Source organism: Neopelma chrysocephalum, unplaced genomic scaffold (assembly GCF_003984885.1).
Source record: "Neopelma chrysocephalum unplaced genomic scaffold, ASM398488v2 Primary Assembly neopelma1_96914, whole genome shotgun sequence".
NCBI classification, from domain to species: Eukaryota; Metazoa; Chordata; class Aves; order Passeriformes; family Pipridae; genus Neopelma; species Neopelma chrysocephalum.
Window position 1 is genome coordinate 890636 of NW_020925557.1, and position 18253 is coordinate 908888.

Consider the following 18253-nt stretch of genomic DNA (forward strand, 5'->3'; position numbering starts at 1 on the left):
CACATTTGTAGATGACATCAAGCTGAGTGGTGTGGTTGACATGCCTTAGGGACAGGATGTTGCAAAGGGACCTGGACAAGCTCGAGAAGTGGGTCCATGGGAACCTCATGAGGTTCAGTGTTAAGGAAACTTTCCCATCTGACCATTCAGGAGCCACTCTGGGAGTTACACTTGCACCACCTCAGACTTGTAACTACTAGGACCGAAGCCCCTTCACAGCGGGTGGTTCCAGTGAGCCAACACATGCCCTGCTTGACTCCCTACACACACCACACTCAGTCAGACACGTTTCCCTTACTAGCTTGACCCTACATTTCCCATAGCAGTCTCAGACATCTGATTCCTTTAAGTGTTTTAATTGTGCTGCTGCAATATAACAACTTGAACTAGTACCTCCAGGGAGGAATCCCTGGGCTTTTATAGTCTTACAGTCTGTGCACCCAATCCAGTGGTGATATGTAGGCTGGGGTCTTCTCATTGTTCATTGGCTCCTGCAGAGTCTCTGGGTCCAGCCACCTGGCTGGTCATAGCAGGTCTGTTTTCCCTGCTTGCAAAGGGTCAGTACTAGTTCATGGCTTGTTGCCTGGGACTCCAGCCATTTCCCCCCACCTAGCATGCAATTTGCAGCTTGCACTACAGCTTGCACATGGAGCTGCCTGCGCTAGATGTATTCCTCAACATTCAGCAAGGCAAAGTTGTGCTGGTTTTGGCTGAGGTAATTTTCTTCACAGTGGCTGGTATGAGGGTATGTTTTAGATTTGCACTGAAAACAGGGTTGATTATAAAGAGATGTTTCTGTTACTGCTGAGCAGTGCTCACACGGTGTCAAGGCCTTTTCTATTCCTTGTACAACCCCACCAGTAGAGTAGAGTGGAGGTGCACAAGAAGTTAGGAGGAGACACAACTGGGACAGCTGATCCTAACTGACCAAAGGGATATTCCATATCGTATGGCATCATGCTTGGCATATAAAGCTGGGGGAAGAAGGAGGAAGGGGAATGTTCAGAATTATGGCATTTGTCTTCCCAAGTAAACATTACGCATGATGGAACCCTGCTTTCCTGGAGATGAGAAACACCTGCCTGCCGATGGGAAGTGGTGAATGAATTCCTTGTTTTACTTTGTTTGTGCACATGGCTTTTGCTTTCCCTATTAAACTGCATTTATCTCAACCCATGAGTTTTCTAGCTTTTACCCTTCTGATTCTCTTCCCCATCCCACTGTGGAGGAGTGAGCGAGCGGTTGTGTGGGGCTTGATCGCCAGCTGGCGTTAAACCACAACACAAGTGCGAGGTCCTGCACCTAGGTTGGTGCAATCTCAGATATCCGTACAGACTGGGGGATAAAGGGATTGAGAGCAGCCCTGCAGAGAAGGACTTGGGGGTATTGGCAGATGAAAAGCTGGACATGAACCAGCAACATGCACTCGCAGCCCAGAAAGCCAAACCTATCCTGGGCTGCATCAAAGGAAACATGGCCAACTGGTCAAGGGAGGTGATTCTGTTCTTCTATTCTCTCTTCTCACCTGGAGTACTGAATCCAGCTCTGGAGTCCTCAGTTCAGGAAAGACATGGACCTGTTGGAGCAGGTCCAGAGAAGGGCCATGAAAATGATCAGAGGGATGGAACACCTGCTCATTGCAGGGGGGTTGGACTAGATGACCTTTAAAGGTCCATTCCAATCCAAATTATTCTATGATTCTTCTGTTAACTTTAACTTCCAGTAGAATAACTAGAATGTTTCTGTGGAGTTAAATAATAAATCATTCCTGTATATAATGGCCAGTCTTCGCGAACGAAGATTTTGGGAAAGGTCTTTTACCTTTCAAGCCTGCGCAATGGATTTTTTAGGTGAGACACAGCTTGCGCTGAACTGAGCCCACCCTTTAATCCTAAGGTTCATCTGCCAGGGCCAAGCAAGCTTGGACAATGGCAGTGAGGTCCTCAGGACGTAGGTTTGTTTAGAGTGACCTTCTCATAGATGGATGGCCTCACAGGGCTAACGAGCTCCATCTGCCCAGGGGACCTGGAATCAAACCTGAGTCACAGCGGTGAGAGTGCTGCATCCTAACCACTAGGAGCTGCTTATGCACTCTTACTCATAAATACTCTATTTTGTCCTGGTCCACAAGGATAGAAACTGTCCTCTGATATAATGAAATCACTTCTGAATCCCTGGTTGTTGGTGAACAAAGACAGAAATTCATGTTAATATTTTAAGTCTGACAGAACTAGCTTTTGTGCCAGATTGCATGAAAATAGTAGTTGTAATGTTTCTTACTACTGTTGTATCTTTTTTTTGTTCCAAGAGGTAAATATATTTCAAGTAAACTGTGAAGTTGTAATGCCAATGCATTTTCTTTAGTAGAAATTCAGTAGTTAACCATCAACAAGGTCTGCCAATGAGAAAATGTCAGTATTGAGCTAAGCTGAGCACCAAAAAAGCAGATTTTTAAGACCAATATTATAAGAAATATTTGAGTATTCAATATGTGTTAAAGATTCTAGAACAGCTTCTTGCAGATCTTGTTTTACTGAGAAGCATTTTTACTTAGCTGATTTTTTTTACTCTATTACATGTAAGACAAAGACCTTTCATTAAAAGGGTGGGGTTTTTTTTAATTTTCCTTTTGTATCGTAATATTAAGGCTGACAGTCCTGCACTAATTTACTTGCCTGATTGTAAGAGATTGTAAGATTGCAAATAACTAGCATGTTCAAAAAAGTACAAATATCTATCTAGTAATTACTGTAGAATAAGTATCAGTTATTGCAGCTGTAGAAGCCTCTTTTTCATTTTAGGTTTGAAAATATTTTATGACAGATTTTTTCCTTGCTATACACCTGATATTACTTGAATTTTCATGTTCACTACTTTCAGTTGCAAACGTTTGCTTTAACCTGAAACTTAGAAAACTATAAAAATAAGCGTATTGCTGAGAAAGGATGTTGATTTATTATCAGCATGCTTATGTTTTGTTTAAAAATGCACGTTTTGGGTATTACCTTAACAATTGTAATAATTTATTATATGAACATAATTAAGACTTTCTTTTGCTTATGCTTCTGCAGTCCATACAGTGACACTGTTTCTTAATATCTTTGGATGTTTGGCCTGGTTTTACATTGATGCTACACGAGGGGTTGATTTTGGATTGAGTATCCTCTGGTTCTTGCTTTTTACCCCTTGTTCTTTTGTCTGCTGGTACAGACCACTTTATGGAGCTTTCAGGTAAGAACTTCAACTTGACTTAAAATATTTTTTAAAAATACTTCACTTTGCTGAAATGCATGAACATTCCAGAATTTGCTTGTTTATCATTAAGATAATCCTTCAATATAATTTCATTAGAAACAAATAGAACATTTGCCATTAATTTGATTGCTGTATCTGAAATGTCGATGGCAGTGGTTAGGATTATCATAGAATATCCTTTAAAATATTTTAAAACTATTTACTCCTGAGAGCACTGAAGGTCCAGGAGTGCATCTGAAATGTTTGTATACCAATGCATGCAGTATGAGAAACAAGCAAGATTAACTGGAAGCATCAGTTCCCAGAGCTGTGATATCATTGGTATTAGTGGGACTTAGTGGAATGAGTCCCACGACTGGAGCGCTGGGATGGAGGGCTACAGGCTGTTCAGGAGGGATAGGCAGGGCAGGCGAGGCAGAGGAGGAGTTGCACTGTATGTAAGGGAGAGGTTTGATTTTACAGCCCTTACAGTTAGTGATGATGCGGGTGAGGATTAGAGGGATACAAAATAAAGGAAATGTCTTAGTGGATGTCTACCAATTGCCCAGACAGGATGATAGCACTGATGAGTTATTCTATAGGCAATAGAAATCTCTGGATCAGTGGCCCTTGTCCTCATGGGCGATTTCAACTTCCCAGGCATCAACTGGGAATACCATATTGCTGTGACAGACAAGTGTGGGAAATTCCTGAAGTTTGTGAAAGTTTACTTTTTAACACAAGGACTCAGGGAGCCCACTAGGAAAGATGCCCTCCTAGACTTGTTTGTGAATAGAGAAGGATTCATGGGAGATGTGAAGGTAGGTGGTTGTCTTGGCCACAGTGACCATGGTTGAATTTAAAATTTTCAGTGTAATGAGAAAAAAGGTCAGCAGAGTTCTAAGCTATTCAGGGAGCTACCTAGCAGAGTACCCTGATTTTGAGGGCTTAGGAGTCCACAAGTGCTGGTCAGTTTTTAAGAACCACATTTTAAAAGTGCAGGAGCAGGCAATTCCAGTGTGTCAAAAGCCAAGCAAGTGGGGCAGAAGACCAACTTGGCTGAACAGGGAGCTCCTTGTGGAACTCAAGAGGAAAAAGAAATTGTATGATCTCTGGAAGAAAGGTCAGGCTTAGCAGGAAGATTACAGAGCCATGGTTCACATATGCAGGGAGAAGGCATGAAATGCCAAAGCTGAGCTAGAATTCAAACTGGCCAGTGTTTTGTCAGACAAGAAGGGCTTTAAGTATGTCAATAGCAAGAGGAGGGCTAAAGAAAACATTGGACCAATACTTGATGATGGTCATTTGAATAACAGGGATAAAGAAAAAACAGAGGCATAAGATGCTTTTATTGTCTCAGTCTTTAAAAATACTGAGTCAGAGGACCATGAGTGTGGGAACAGTGACTTTCCATTTGTAGACGCTGAAATTGTAAGGGACCAGCTGTATCAGCTGAATGTTCATCAGTCCATGGGGCCTGACAAGATTTGTCCCAGAGTTCTGAAGGACCTACCGCATCTTATGGCAGGACCCCTCTCGATCATCTACCAAAGGTCTTGGGAGTCTGGGGAGGTCCCTGCTGACTGGAAGATAGCCAGTGTTATTCCAATCTACAAAAGGGCATGAGGGAAGACCCAGGGAACTACAGACCTCTTAGTTCAACCTCAGTTCCTGGAAAAATTATGGACGAGGTCATACTGGGTACTATTGAAAGACATTTAAAGAATAATGCAATCATCAGGCACAGTCAAGATGGGTTCACAAAGGGAAAGTCCTGTTTAACTAATTCGATATCTTTCTGTGATAAAGTCAACCACCTAGTGGATGAAGGGAAGGCAGTGGATGTAGTTTTTCTGGATTTTAGTGAGACTTTTGATACTGTCCCAAACAGCATCCTTCTGGACAAGTTGTCCAACTGCAAGATGAGCAGATTCATGGTGTACTGGGTGAAGAGCTGACTGAAGGGCAGAGCTCAAAGGGTTGTAGTGAATGGGGCTGCATCTGGTAGGTGACTATTCACTAGCGGTATTCCTCAGGGTTCAATTCTAGGGCCAGTCCTGTTCAATATTTTTATCAATGATCTGGATGCAGGAGTTGAATGCACCATTAGCAAGTTTGCTGATGATACTAAACTGGGATGTGCTGTTGACTCTCTCAAGGGACAATAGACCTTGCAGAGGGATCTAGATAGGTTGGAGCACCGGGCAACCGTCGGTGGCATAAAATTTAACAAGTCCAAGTGCCAGATCCTGCACCTGGGACAGAGTAATGCTGGGCACAAGTATAAATTGTGAGAGGAGTGGCTGGAGAGCAGCCCTGCAGAAAGGGATGTGGGGATGCTGGTCGGCACCAGGCTCAGTAGGAGTCAGCAGTGGGCATCAGAGTAGAACCAGCCAGTCGAGAGAGGTGATTATCCTGCTGTATTTAGCAGAGAGTCACCAGTATTTTTAATTGATAGCATTTCATTTTCATCATAAATCCTACATATTCTCTCTTAGTAGTGTTCTTTTATATGAAATAATTATTCGTGATTTGGTGGAGTTCAGTGTCATTATCTTTCAGGGTTTTAGATTTCCTTAGCATTTCTTAGTGAATATTTATTGTTTGGAAAAGGAAAACTACTACTTGCATATTCAACTTTCAATCATTTGTTCAACTGAAATAGTCATTGAACTGAATTTGTTGAATAAATAGAAATTAACAAATTCCCTTCTGCAGAAAGAGCTATTACTGGCAAATTCTGGTTCACTGACAAGTGATTTTTAATTCCTTTAGAAATTTGGTAGAAAGCATATCATGCAGTCATTAGTTTTCATAGTAATACATTGAGGTCTTTGAGATTCTGCCTGTATGTTTATATTTGGGGTTTTTTTACAGGCTTTTAATGCTTTCCATCTTTGTCAGGGTAGCATTTTAGTAATTTAAACAGCAAACATTTTGTATATTTTATTTTAAAACAACAGCTGCTTCAGTATTCTGATCTGCATTGTGTTTCAGTAATTCCATATTAGATTTTATCGTCTCTTACAAGTAAAATATTTTCTTCTCATCATGCCAGCACTGTGAACTTCAGTCTGAAAGTGGACCGGACTTTTGTTCTTAATGCATTGTAGCAAAAGTAGTATGTTTAGTCTAAGAGGCCCTGCTGTGTGCTGAACTGAACACTAAGAAATAGTATCTGGCTGTTTGTTAGTCTTGCCTCTGTTAGAGGTGCAAGTGGCAAAAGTACTATATTAAAGAAGTAGCAGCAGTTCTTATAAATAAACACTCTACAAACCCACAGAATTACTGGTATTTCAAGTCACCATCAATAAAATATAAAAACACTTTTCCTCTAGTTAATGCAGAAAAAAAATTTAGGTTGGTACTACAATATATGTAAAAAGTAATAAATTTCCTGGCTGCATTAATTTCCCCCCCCTCTTTCAGGAGTGACAGTTCATTCAGGTTCTTTGTGTTCTTCTTTGTATATATCTGTCAGTTTGCTGTACATATACTTCAAGCTGCAGGATTTCAAAGATGGGGAAACTGGTGAGTATTCTGCTTTCTATAGCATTGTACTGTCTGTAAGACAAACACTCATATTTGATATAGAAACTACAAACCAGTCTGTGTTTTCAAAAGAAAAAATAATCTTGTGTTCACTGGAATTCTTACATTAAGCACTCAAAAAAGCATTTTTGGAGTGCTCTTAACGAGAAAAAGTATGTGAAACATATCCCAAGAGTGTGAGATACTTCTGTTATTAGGCTGGTCAAAATTTTCTTTCAGTGTAAGCCACTGTCGTGGTTTCACCCCAGCCAGCCACCACCAAGCTCCACACAGCCGCTTGCTCACTCCCCCACCAGGGGGATGGGAGAGAGAATCAGAAGGGTAAAAGCTGGAAAATTCATGGGTTGAGATAAAGACAGTTTAATAGAGAAAGCAAAAGACACAAGCAAAGCAAAACAAGGAATGTATTCACTGCTTCCCATGGGCAGGCATGTGTTCAGCCATCTCCAGGAGAGTAGGGCCCCATCACGTGTGACAGTTACTTGGGAAGACAAATGCCATCACTCCAAACGTTCCTCCTTTCCTCCTTCTTCCCCTCACTTTATATACTGAGCATGATGTCACATGGTCTGGAATATCCCTTTGGTCAGTTGGGATCACCTGTCCTGGCTGTGTCTCCTTCCAACCTCCCACACACCCCCAGCTTCCTTGCCAGCATGGCAGTTATGAGAAGCAGAAAAGGCCTTGACTGTGTGTAAGCCCTGCTCAGCAATAGCAAAAACAGCTCTGTATTATCAACTCTATGTTCAGCACAAATCCAAAACACAGCCCCATACCAGCCGCTGTGATGAAAGTTAACTCTACCCCAGCCAAAACCAGCACAGCCACTTTGAACTACTCTTTTATATATTACCTCTCCTCTTTTAGTGGTGTATGGAGAAGTTATTTGCTCTATATTTAGGATAAATAAATAAGCAAAACTTGGAGAAAATGAGAATAATTTAGGCTGTAATATTTTACTCTTTGAATATGATTTTGTATTGTTTGTTATTTCTAATTATATTAATATACTGATGAAATTTATTGCTAAAATTTGAAGAATGAAGCAATAATGTATTTGAGTGAATGTAGTGTTATATCTTTGATATTATTTGAAAAACTCATTTGTCTGAGTCAGCTTCTTATTCTGTAATAGTTGATTTTTCATTTTGATGGTTATAAATATTTAAGCTTTTACTTGAAGCTTTTATATAGGTATAGCTTTATTTGAAGCTTCAAGGTCTAATATTAAGATTTTACAAGGAAAAGCTATTGGGAATCGCTCACCCTTCTTGGAAGAAAAACAAAACAACAAACTTGAATTAACAAAAAGCATGGCTGTAGTAGTCAACTGATAGCATGGAGAGCTATGACTGGCAATAATGTACCTGGGTAATGACATTTCTGTGTATCAGTGGTTTTCTGCTGACCTCCAAATGTACATAAGGCAGAAAAAACATCATTGCTTTAGAACTAGAGTGTAAGAAAAAATCCTGCTTTATTATTTTTGCTCTCAAAGCCACTATTTTAATTTTTCATAGATACCTCGATTGACATGAACAAAGTAAAAAAGTGATTTTAGAGGACCAACTCTCCAAGTATGGGGTGTGTGCTTTTAAGGATACTTGGGTAAGGGGTATGAAAAGTAGCCAGATCATCATCAGATGCTAATTGCAGTTTTGATTTTGGAGTTCTGTGGTAGAGTCCAGTTGAACATAGGGGATATCAAAGCAATTTGAAACAAGTAGAAGAAAGTTTTATGGTTGTTTTGGTTTACAGAAATTTTTTGCTCTTTTTGGTGAAAGAATCTTTTCTGTCTTAATGTGTTATTTTTCCTAAGGCAACCTGATTTTTGTGAATTCAAGTTTATGTTGATGTTTCAAATTTGAAGAATGGGGAAATATTTGAAGTAGATACTGATATAGCAATCTGTTCTCTTAATCTGACGCTATCTACTTTAAAAAAATATATTCACCCCAATTGAGAAAGCATCACTGTGTGGATACAATGAAAATAATTTTCCCACAGAAGCTCTGTGCGTGTGCCATATTTTTTCTTTTCTTTTTGAAGAAGTTAGACACTATCTTTTTAGGGAAATTTTCTCTTCCACAAAGTTATGTAGCCTTAAATTATTCTGAAATGACAGTATGACAAAAAAAAACCCAAGAAGTTGATGAACAACTCTCTAATGTCTTTCTTAATTTCTTCACAACTCTCCTCAAGAATAATCATCTTTGCTAAAATTTTCCTTATAGTTTCATTGCATGTGTTGGGGAAATTGCAGCTAAGCTATAAAAGCTTATTATAGAACAGAAATATGCTCATGTATAATTTTCATTAGTTTTTCTTCAAAAATATTCAGTTGATCAGAACCAGGATATTGTAAAGCTTCCCTTGATGTGGATACCTGTGGTTGAATGGTTCATGTGCTGTGCTAGTCAAGTTTGTCTTTTCTTTTTTCTTCAGTGGGTGGATTTCATCTCTTACTGGTCTTAATAAGAGTATCCCTGTTGGCATTATGATGATAATCATAGCTGCACTTTTCACAGCATCTGCTGTTATTTCATTAGTTATGTTTAAAAAGGTAAGTTATTATTCCCCTCTTCTGTTTTCTGTGTTCTGGAATTTGCTTTCCTGCTTGAGAGGTACTCGCTCAGAAAGTAATGGGGATTAAATTATGTTCTTGGGCATGTGCCTGTGCCTTACCTTTTAACAACTGTGCTTAAGTAGTACTTTTTTGCTTATACTGTCATGGAATTATGAAATGCTGTTTTAACAGTGCACTTATTTCTGCAAACTAAAATGGGGAAGGATAGCTTTGAATAAGAGAAGTTGGGAGGTGAGCCCCCAATGAAAGGGTAGGTGAATGCACTGGATACTAAGATAGGGACCTGTAGATGCAAGATTGCAATTTTCAAATCTGTGGTTATTCATCAGGCTGAGTGAAGCATGATTCAAATGATTGCTAAGTTTCAGCTCATATAAAAATCATTCCCATTAATATCAATAGAAGAGTGAGATGCCTGGCACCTCGGAAAAGGATTTTTATTTCTCTGCTTGTATTATTTTAACATTTTGCTGTCAATTAATGATTGCATAGCATAAAAGCTCAAAGATACTTTTCTCCTTTGGTTTCTTTTTGTGAATTTCCATCCAGAAGGCCTCAGTTTAGATAATAATATTCTAGTAAGTATTTTATGTTGTTTTGATTAAATGTAACTGAGAATTCTGCTGCTGATGTGCTGGTAATTCTAATAATTCAACCTCAGTTACAGTTACACTTGAAGGTTTTCATGTACCCAAACTCTACTGGCCTATTTACAGTAAGGTAGAAACTTCCCTTCTCCTTGTTTGATTTTTGCATAAATACTCAGGTATAAGAGAAAGAAACTGTTGCCTTAAGATCGAGAGCCAAAAAAGACTCCAGGCAAATTTAGTATAGAGATAAGGAGCAGTCCTTTACTGAAGACCTTCTCATGCAAGGAGTATATAAGACGCGCGCACCACCCGTGTCCAGGGGTTCCACAATTTATGGTCCGATCCGAGAACCACCCGTCCCCAGATCTGCCCCCCTGGCATGCCTCCCCAGAAATTGAGATGGAGGTCCTAAGACCCCTGTCCTTCCTCATCTTCCTCTTCTTCATGGCACCTACTGTCTTTTGGAGCTTCTCCAAGGTTCCGGGCTCGAAGGTTGCTTTGACTATGATGGTATCTTGTTGTTCAGGCCTGGGGTGTGTATGTTCTTAAACAGAATGAAGGCCTGCCTTGAAAGGAGTCTAAACAAACTTAAAGAATTTAGAAAATTTGATATGAAATAGAGTAATAGGATTGGGAAAGTGTAAACTACAATTCTAAGGTGTGACAGACTATATAATTACACTAAAAATCTACATTTACTACACAGCTACTTTAAAATCTACAAAAAGCTAAAAATCCTAAAAATCCAAAGGCATCAAAAGAAATGAGAAATATGTATGGTGAGCATTTTTTTACACTCCAGACATGCATCTGGATTCTTTTCAAAAAACATGTATACTCAACTATGATCTGGTGACATTTATAACAACAAAAAAAGTTACAACATGAATTTTCCTGCTACATTTATAGAATCATAGAATCATTACGGTTGGAAAAGACCTTTAAGATCAAGTCCAACCGTCAACCCAGCACCACCACCATGTTCATCAATAAACCATGGCCTCAAGTGCCATATCCACATGTTTTCTGAACACTTTCAGGGATGGTGACTCTACCACTTCCCTGGGCAGTTGGCTTCAATGCTTTACAACCCTTTCTGTGAAGAAATTTTTCCAAATATCTAATCTAAACATCCTCTGGTGCAACTTGAGGCCATTTCTTCTCATCTTGTCACTTGTTACCTGGGAGAAGAGACTGACACCCACCTCACTATGACCTCCTTTCAGGTAGTTGTAGAGAGAGCTAAGGACCCCCTTGAACTTCTTTTTCTCCAGGCTAAACAACCCCAGTTCCTTCAACTGCTCCTCATAAGACTTATGCTCCAACCCCTTCACCACCTTTGTTGCCCTTCTCTGGACTCACTCCAGCACTTCAATGTCTTTCTTGTAGTGAGGGGCCCAGAACCTAAACACAAGCTTTTATCATGTGGCCTCACCAGTGCTGAGCACAGGGGAATGATCACTTCCCTAGTCCTGCTGGTCACACTTTCTGATAAAAGCCAGAATGCCACTGGCTTTCTTGGCCACCTGGGCACACTGCTGGCTCATGTTCAGCCAGTTTTCAACGAGCACCCTTTTCCACTGAGCAGCTTTCCAGCCGCTCTTCTCCAAGTCTGTAGCGTTGCATGGTGTTATTGTGATCCAAGTGCAGGAGCTGACACTTTGCCTTATTGAATCTCATACAATTGGCCAAGACCCATCAAGGTGAAGGACCTTGAGGGGAAACTGTATGAGGAGTGGCTGAGGTCACTTGGTCTATTCAGCCTGGAGAAGAGGAAACTGAGGGGAGACCTCATTGCAGTCTACAACTTCCTCGTGAGGGGAAGAGGAGAGACAGGCATTGATCTCTTCTCTGTGGTGACCAGTGACAGGATCTGAGGGAATGGCCTGAAGTTGTGTCAGGGGAGGTTTAGGTTGTATATTAGAAAGAGGTTCTTCACCCAGAGGGTGGTTGGGCACTGACTGAACAGGCTCCCCAGAGAAGTGGTCACAGCACCAAACCTGACAGAGTTCAAGAAGCATTTGGACAATACTCTCTGGTGCATGGTGTGACTCTTGGGGATGTTCCTGTGCAGGGCTAGGAGTTGGACTCGATTATCCTTGTGGGTCCCTTCCAACTCAGCATATTCTATGATTCTGTAAACTTGCTTAGGGTGAACTCGATCTCCTTTTCCAGATCATTAATAAAGAAATTAAACAGGTCTGGCCCCAATACTGAGCCCTGGGGGACACCACTCATGACCGGCCACCAGCTGGATGTAACTCCCTTCACCACCACTCTCTGGGCCCAGCCATCCAGCCAGTTTTTTACTCAGTGAAGAGTATACCCATCCACACCATGGAAAATCAGTTTCTCCAGGAGAATGCTGTGGGAAAAAATGTTAAAGGCTTTACTAAAGTCTGGGTAGACAACATCCACAGCCTTTCCCTCATCCACTAAGCAGGTCACTTTGCCATAGAAGGAGATCAAGTTGGTCAAGCAGGACCTGCCTTTCATAAACCCATGCTGACTGGGCCTGATATGTGCTGCCTGATGGCACTCGATCTGTTCATGACCTTCCCTGGCACTGAGGTCAGGCTGACAGGCCTGTAGTTCCTCGGATCCTCCTTCCAACCTTTCTTGTAGATGGGCATCACATTTTCTAACCTCTAGTCAACTGGGACCTCCCCAGTAACCCAGGACTGCTGGAAAGTGATTGAAAGGGACTTGGTGAGTTCTTCTGCCAGCTCCCTCAGTACTCTTGGGTGAATCCCATCAGGCCCCATGGGCTTGTGCAGGTCTAAGTGGCATAGAAGGTTGCTGACCATTCCCTCCTGAATTATGGGGACTTCATTCTGCTCCCTGTCTCTGTCTTCCAGCTAAGAGGGCTAGGGTACCCTGAGAACTACTGGTCTTATTATTGAAGACTGAGGCAAAGAAGACATTAAGTACCTCAGCCTTTTCTCATCCTTTTCCTCATCCTTTGTCACTGTTTCCCCCCACATCCAATAAAGAATGGAGATTCTCCTTGGCCCTCCTTTTGTTGCTGATGTATTTGTAGAAACACTTTTTGTTGTCTTTTACAGCAGTGGCCATGTTAAGTTCTAGCTGGGCTTTGACCCTTCTAATTTTCTCCCTGCATGACCTCATGACATCCTTATAGTCCTCCTGAGTTGCCTGCCTCTTTATCCAGAGGTGGTAAGCTCTCTTTTTTCCTGATTTCCAGTCAAAGCTGTTCAGCCAGGCTGGTCTTCTTCCCTGCTGGCTCGTCTTTTGGCACATGGGGGCGGCCTGTTCCTGTAACTTTAATATTTCCTTCTTAAAGCATGTCCCAGCCTTCCTGGACTCCTTTGCCTTTCAGGACTGCATTCCAAGGGTCTCTCTCAACCAGTTTCCTAAACAGGCCAAAGTCTGCCTTCTGAAGTCCAAGGTGGCAGTTTTGCTGACCCCCCTCCTTACTTCTCTGAGAATCAAAAACTGTCATTTTGTGATCTCTGTGCCCAAGATGGACTCCACCATCACATCACCCACCAGTCCTTCTCTGTTCACAAACAGCAGGTCCAGCTGGGCACCTCCCCTGGTTGGCTTGCTCACCAGCTGTGTCAGGAAGGTCTCTTCCACCCACTTCAGGAACCTCCTGGACTGTTTTCTCTCTGCTGTGCTGTATTTCCATCAGACATCTGGTAAGTTGAGGTCCCTCATGAGAACAAAGGCTAATGATGGTGAGACATCTCCCAGCTGTTTATAGAATATTCAATCTGCCTCTTCATCCTGGTTGGGTCATCTATAACAAACTCCCATCAGGAGATCTGCCTTGTTGGCCTTCTGCCTGATTATTACCCATAAACGCTCAACCCTTTCATCTCTGTCATTAAGCTCTAGACAGTCAAAACACTCCCTAACATACAGGGCTACCCCACTGTCTCTCCTTCCTTGCATATCCCTTCTGGAGAGTTTTTAACCACTCATTGTAGCATTTCAGTTGTGCAAGTCATCCCACCATGTTTCCATGATAGCAACAATGTCATAGTTTTCCATCTGCACAATGACTTCCATTACCTCCTGTTTGTTGCCCATGCTGTGTGCATTGGTGTAGATGGACTTCAGTTGGGCTAATGACCCTGCTACTATTTTGCAGGGAAAAGGCCTAATTCCTGTGTGACCATTCTCAGGTACTTATGGGATTTCTAACATCAATAACCCCTGCATCCTTGCTGCTGTATGGATCTTCATCCCCTACCTCCATTGATATGGCAGACCGAAAGACCTTGCTAGCACACCATCCTTCAAGCAGTGGTGTGCCACCCCCAGGCTCATCTCTGTGAAGCCTGGCTTTATCCCTGTCCCCTTTCCAACCTAGTTTAAAGCTGTCTAGGAACCCTCCTAACTCCTGAGACAAGATCCTTTTTCTCCTTTGAGACCCCATGTGTTGCCAGCAGGCTCTGTGTCATGTAAACCAACCCATAATTAAAACCCCCAAAATTCTGCTGGTAACACCAGTCTCAAAGCCAGGTATTCATCTGTATGATCTTCCTGTTTCTTTCCCCATCATTCCTTGCAACTGACAGGACAGAAGAGAACACTACTTGTGTTTCAGATCCCTCAACCAATCATCCCAAGGCCTTGAGGTCCCTCTTGATTGTCCGCAGACTTCTTGTTGGGACTTCGTTGCTGCCTACCTGGAAAACCAGTAGTGGGCCGTACCAGGCTGGGAAATTTCTTGGTTATGTCCCTTACCTGGGCCCCTATGGATTGGGTCTGGTTAACATATTGGGCCCTCTGTTCCTCTCATAAGGGAGTCACCAATGACAACTACCCTTCTTTTTTTCTTAACTGAAGTGATTGCCATGCAGGTGTAGGCTGCCCTGCCTTAGGCTACCCCTCCAGCCTGGATGGACCTTCATCCACATTCTCATTTCCCTGGCCCTCAAGTTCCAGAGTCTCATACCTATTGTATAAGGGCACCTGGGAAGATGAGGTAGGTCAGGAGGGGATTCACCTGCTGCCTCAAGCAGAAATCTGTTTCCATTACCCTCCATCCCTAAGGTCTTCTCCTGCCTGATGGTGAGAGAGCAGGGGATCCATTGCTTCTTGTGATGTGCACAGCATGTGCTTTTGTCTAAGGGATGATAGAGTACAGCTCCACCAGTCAGTCTCCTCCTCAGAGTCCCTAATACTTCTTAGCCTTTCTACTTCTGCTCTCACCTCTGCCACCAGGCTGAGCAGATCATCCACCTCATTGCACCTCAGAGAGCTGTTGTCTCGATTGCCATCTAATACCAGTGCCAGGCTCTGGCACTCCCTGCAACCTGATTAAATATGAATCAGAAATAGTATTTGAATTTTAATACTTGATACTTGGAAGTTACTCAGGATTTGGTTGGGGGTTTTTTGTACTAGAGATTATAAGACATTGTTTAATACTTTTGTTTGTTATACTGAACAATTGCTCATCACATTAGTATAGTGGATATTTATCTGCGTTATTGGGATATTTTATACTTTTTAATGTTGTCCTGGTTTAACCCCAGCCAGCAACTGAGTACCATGCAGTTGCTCACTCACTTCTCCCCATACCCTCTGTGGGAAGGAGAATCAGAACAGTTTAATAATTGAAACAAAATAAAATACAATAATAATGATGATAATAATAATTGTAATGAAAAGGAGAGAGAGGAATAAAACTCAAGAGAAATAAGTCATGCACAGTACAATTGCTCACCACCCACTGATCAATGTCCAGCCTGTCTCTGAGCAGCAATCATCCCCTCCTGGCCAACTCCCCCAGTTTATATATTTGCCATGATGTTCCATGGTATGCAAGATCCCTTTGGCCAGTTTGGGTCAGCTGTCCTGGCTACGCTCTCACAGCTTTTTGTGCACCTCCTCACTTGCAGAGCATGGGAAACTGAAAAGTCCTTGACTCAGGGTAAGCACTGCTCAGCAACAACCAAAACATCAGTGTGTTCTCAACATTATTCTTTACTAAATCTAAAACACAGCACTGTACCAGCTACTGAGAAGAAAATTAACTCTATCCCAGCTGAAACCAGGACAAATGTTCAGTCATAGCTTAGCTTAATAGGTTCTTGCAACTGTCAATCAGTGCAATTAATATGTTTCTAAAAATTTAATGTAGAAAAAAGTTCAACAGAATGTTACATTGTAAATTCAAAAATACTTTTTTCTTTTTATTTCCTGCTGTTGCTTTAAACATGCACACTTAGCACGGCTTATGCTAAGGATACAACCGATTTGTGTATTTAAATGTGTTGTTTCAGATAGTAGATAGCACACACATAAACTTGCAAAAAGTTACAGACATCCCTACAGTCAAACTCCATGGACAGCAGGGCAGTCAGAAGTTGTAGAGTTTGTGGGGGGGGGGGAAATCTGCTCGTTTTCGGACCCTTCTAAACATATGAGCAAATCATATTTTTCCACTACACAGCTCTGCTTCGTGTTTGAGACTTTGCTATTACTCTACCAAGAAATGGAAGGCTCAGCACACTTTTTTCACTGCTTTTCCACCTCCCTAGGTGCATGGTCTCTACCGCACAACTGGTGCTAGTTTTAAGAAAGCACAGCAGGAGTTTGCAACAGGAGTGATGTCCAACAAAACTGTACAAACTGCTGCAGCCAACGCCGCATCAACAGCAGCAACCAGTGGAGCTCAGAATGTGTTCAAGGGTAACTGAATGTAGAGAAATATAAAAAGTCATGACGGTTCTCTTCCATTGTACTTTATTTTCCAGTCACTTATTATATTCTCTAAAAACATATATCAAAATGCACACAGCATGTTTGTTTCTTCTGCAGCAGTGCATAGGTAAAATGGGAAATGTTTGGTTTATTTTATAATAAATTTATTTCTTTTAAAAAGATAACCATTCTCTGTGCTTCTTTAAAATGTTGCATTTTGGAATATAAAGCTTTCCTTATTTAGGGAAGATAAATAATTTCAACAATTGGTCTGAGAATGAATTGTGGTATATAACGATCAAATAAATATATTAAGAATTTGGAGGGGTTTTTAGTGGTTCACTCTGGTATTTTTTTTTAATTTCAGGAAAGGACTTTGGATCCATTTTTTTTTCTTTGTAAGAACTGTTTTCCCTATTTCTGCTATAAGTGGGGGAGACTGAGAAATGTAGAAGTTTAGGTTTGGCTACTGCTTATGCAATTTCAGCAGCTGCTGGAGGACAAATACAAGTACGATAGATATAAATTATGTTGGTTTTATTTTTAGGATAAGTCTTTTGATATAAACATCTAAGTTTGCAAGAATACTGTTATCTGATCTTGTTTAAATAGTGTTTTGGTCCAAAATTTGCCTGTGCTGCATTATAGTGTTTGTTTGTATCTATTTTCATGGAGTATTCTCTGTGAGAAATTGCTATGGTGCAGAAATGTTGTCTGTAATAGAATGTGTACTGCAGTCTATAGTTTAAGGAAGTTAACTGATGGTTTCAATCACAGAGCTAAATGATTATATATTTACTAGTTTTAATTTCAGTATTCGTGTCTTGGGGTAGTCATTTTGTTGGAAAAGAAAAAAACATTGACCTTTAGAACCCTAGTTTCATGCCACCCTTCCCTCTTACAAGCAGTGGTATTTTTGTTGTGTTTGGGATGTGTAGATTTGTGTTTAACAGTGGTACTAAATCTCTAGCCTTATCAGTCACAATGTTTACTGTTTGTCCAAAAATCTAAATATACAGTATTTAATTTTCTAAAATAAAACTTTTTAAGCAATGGCATTTAACAGATACATACATTCATTTTAACATAACTCAGCCATTTCTGTGATTTGATTTAAGCTGGGGGGGAAAAAACTTTTAAACTATTTTGAGTTTGAAAAGTGAGAAATCTTCATCTTTCACAAAGTTAATTTTAGCTTGTTGAACTGGAGGCCTAAGAGGTTAAATTGGTGCTAAACAAGAGACCCCTGGTGGCCTAGTGGTTAGCGTGCAGGACTTTCACTGCTGCGACCACGGGTTCGATTCCCCGGTCTCCTGGCCTGATGGAGGTCGTTAGCCCTGTGTGGCCATCCATCTATGAGAAGGACACTCTAAACAAACCTACGTCCTGAGGACCTCACTGCCATTGTCCAAGCTTGCTTGGCCCCGGCAGATGAACCTTAGGATTAAAGGGTGGGCTCAGTTCAGCGCAGGCTGTGTCTCACCTAAAAAATCCATTGCGCAGGCTGGAAAGGTAAAAAGACCTTTCCCCAAATCTTCGTTCGCAAAGATGGGCCATTATGGAACTAAACAGTCCATAATGGTGCATACTATCAAAATATTCTAGAATT

The 18253-nt window shown here is 41.3% G+C and overlaps 1 protein-coding gene across 3 annotated transcripts in view; it reads left to right on the forward strand.

Moving 5' to 3' along the window:
* The window catches only part of LOC113960809 (secretory carrier-associated membrane protein 1-like), a 76773-nt gene extending 59809 nt beyond the window's left edge, over positions 1 to 16964 (forward strand). For 2 of the 3 annotated variants that reach the window (XM_027670564.1, XM_027670565.1), the window contains 4 exons: positions 3072 to 3231; positions 6664 to 6765; positions 9232 to 9349; positions 16482 to 16640. In XM_027670564.1, the coding sequence (XP_027526365.1) occupies positions 3072 to 3231; positions 6664 to 6765; positions 9232 to 9349; positions 16482 to 16640 (539 nt within the window). Of the gene's footprint in view, positions 1 to 3071; positions 3232 to 6663; positions 6766 to 9231; positions 9350 to 16481 lie in introns of all 3 variants that reach the window. The other variant, XM_027670562.1, reaches the window with a different exon arrangement.
* Positions 16965 to 18253: the final 1289 nt, after the last annotated feature.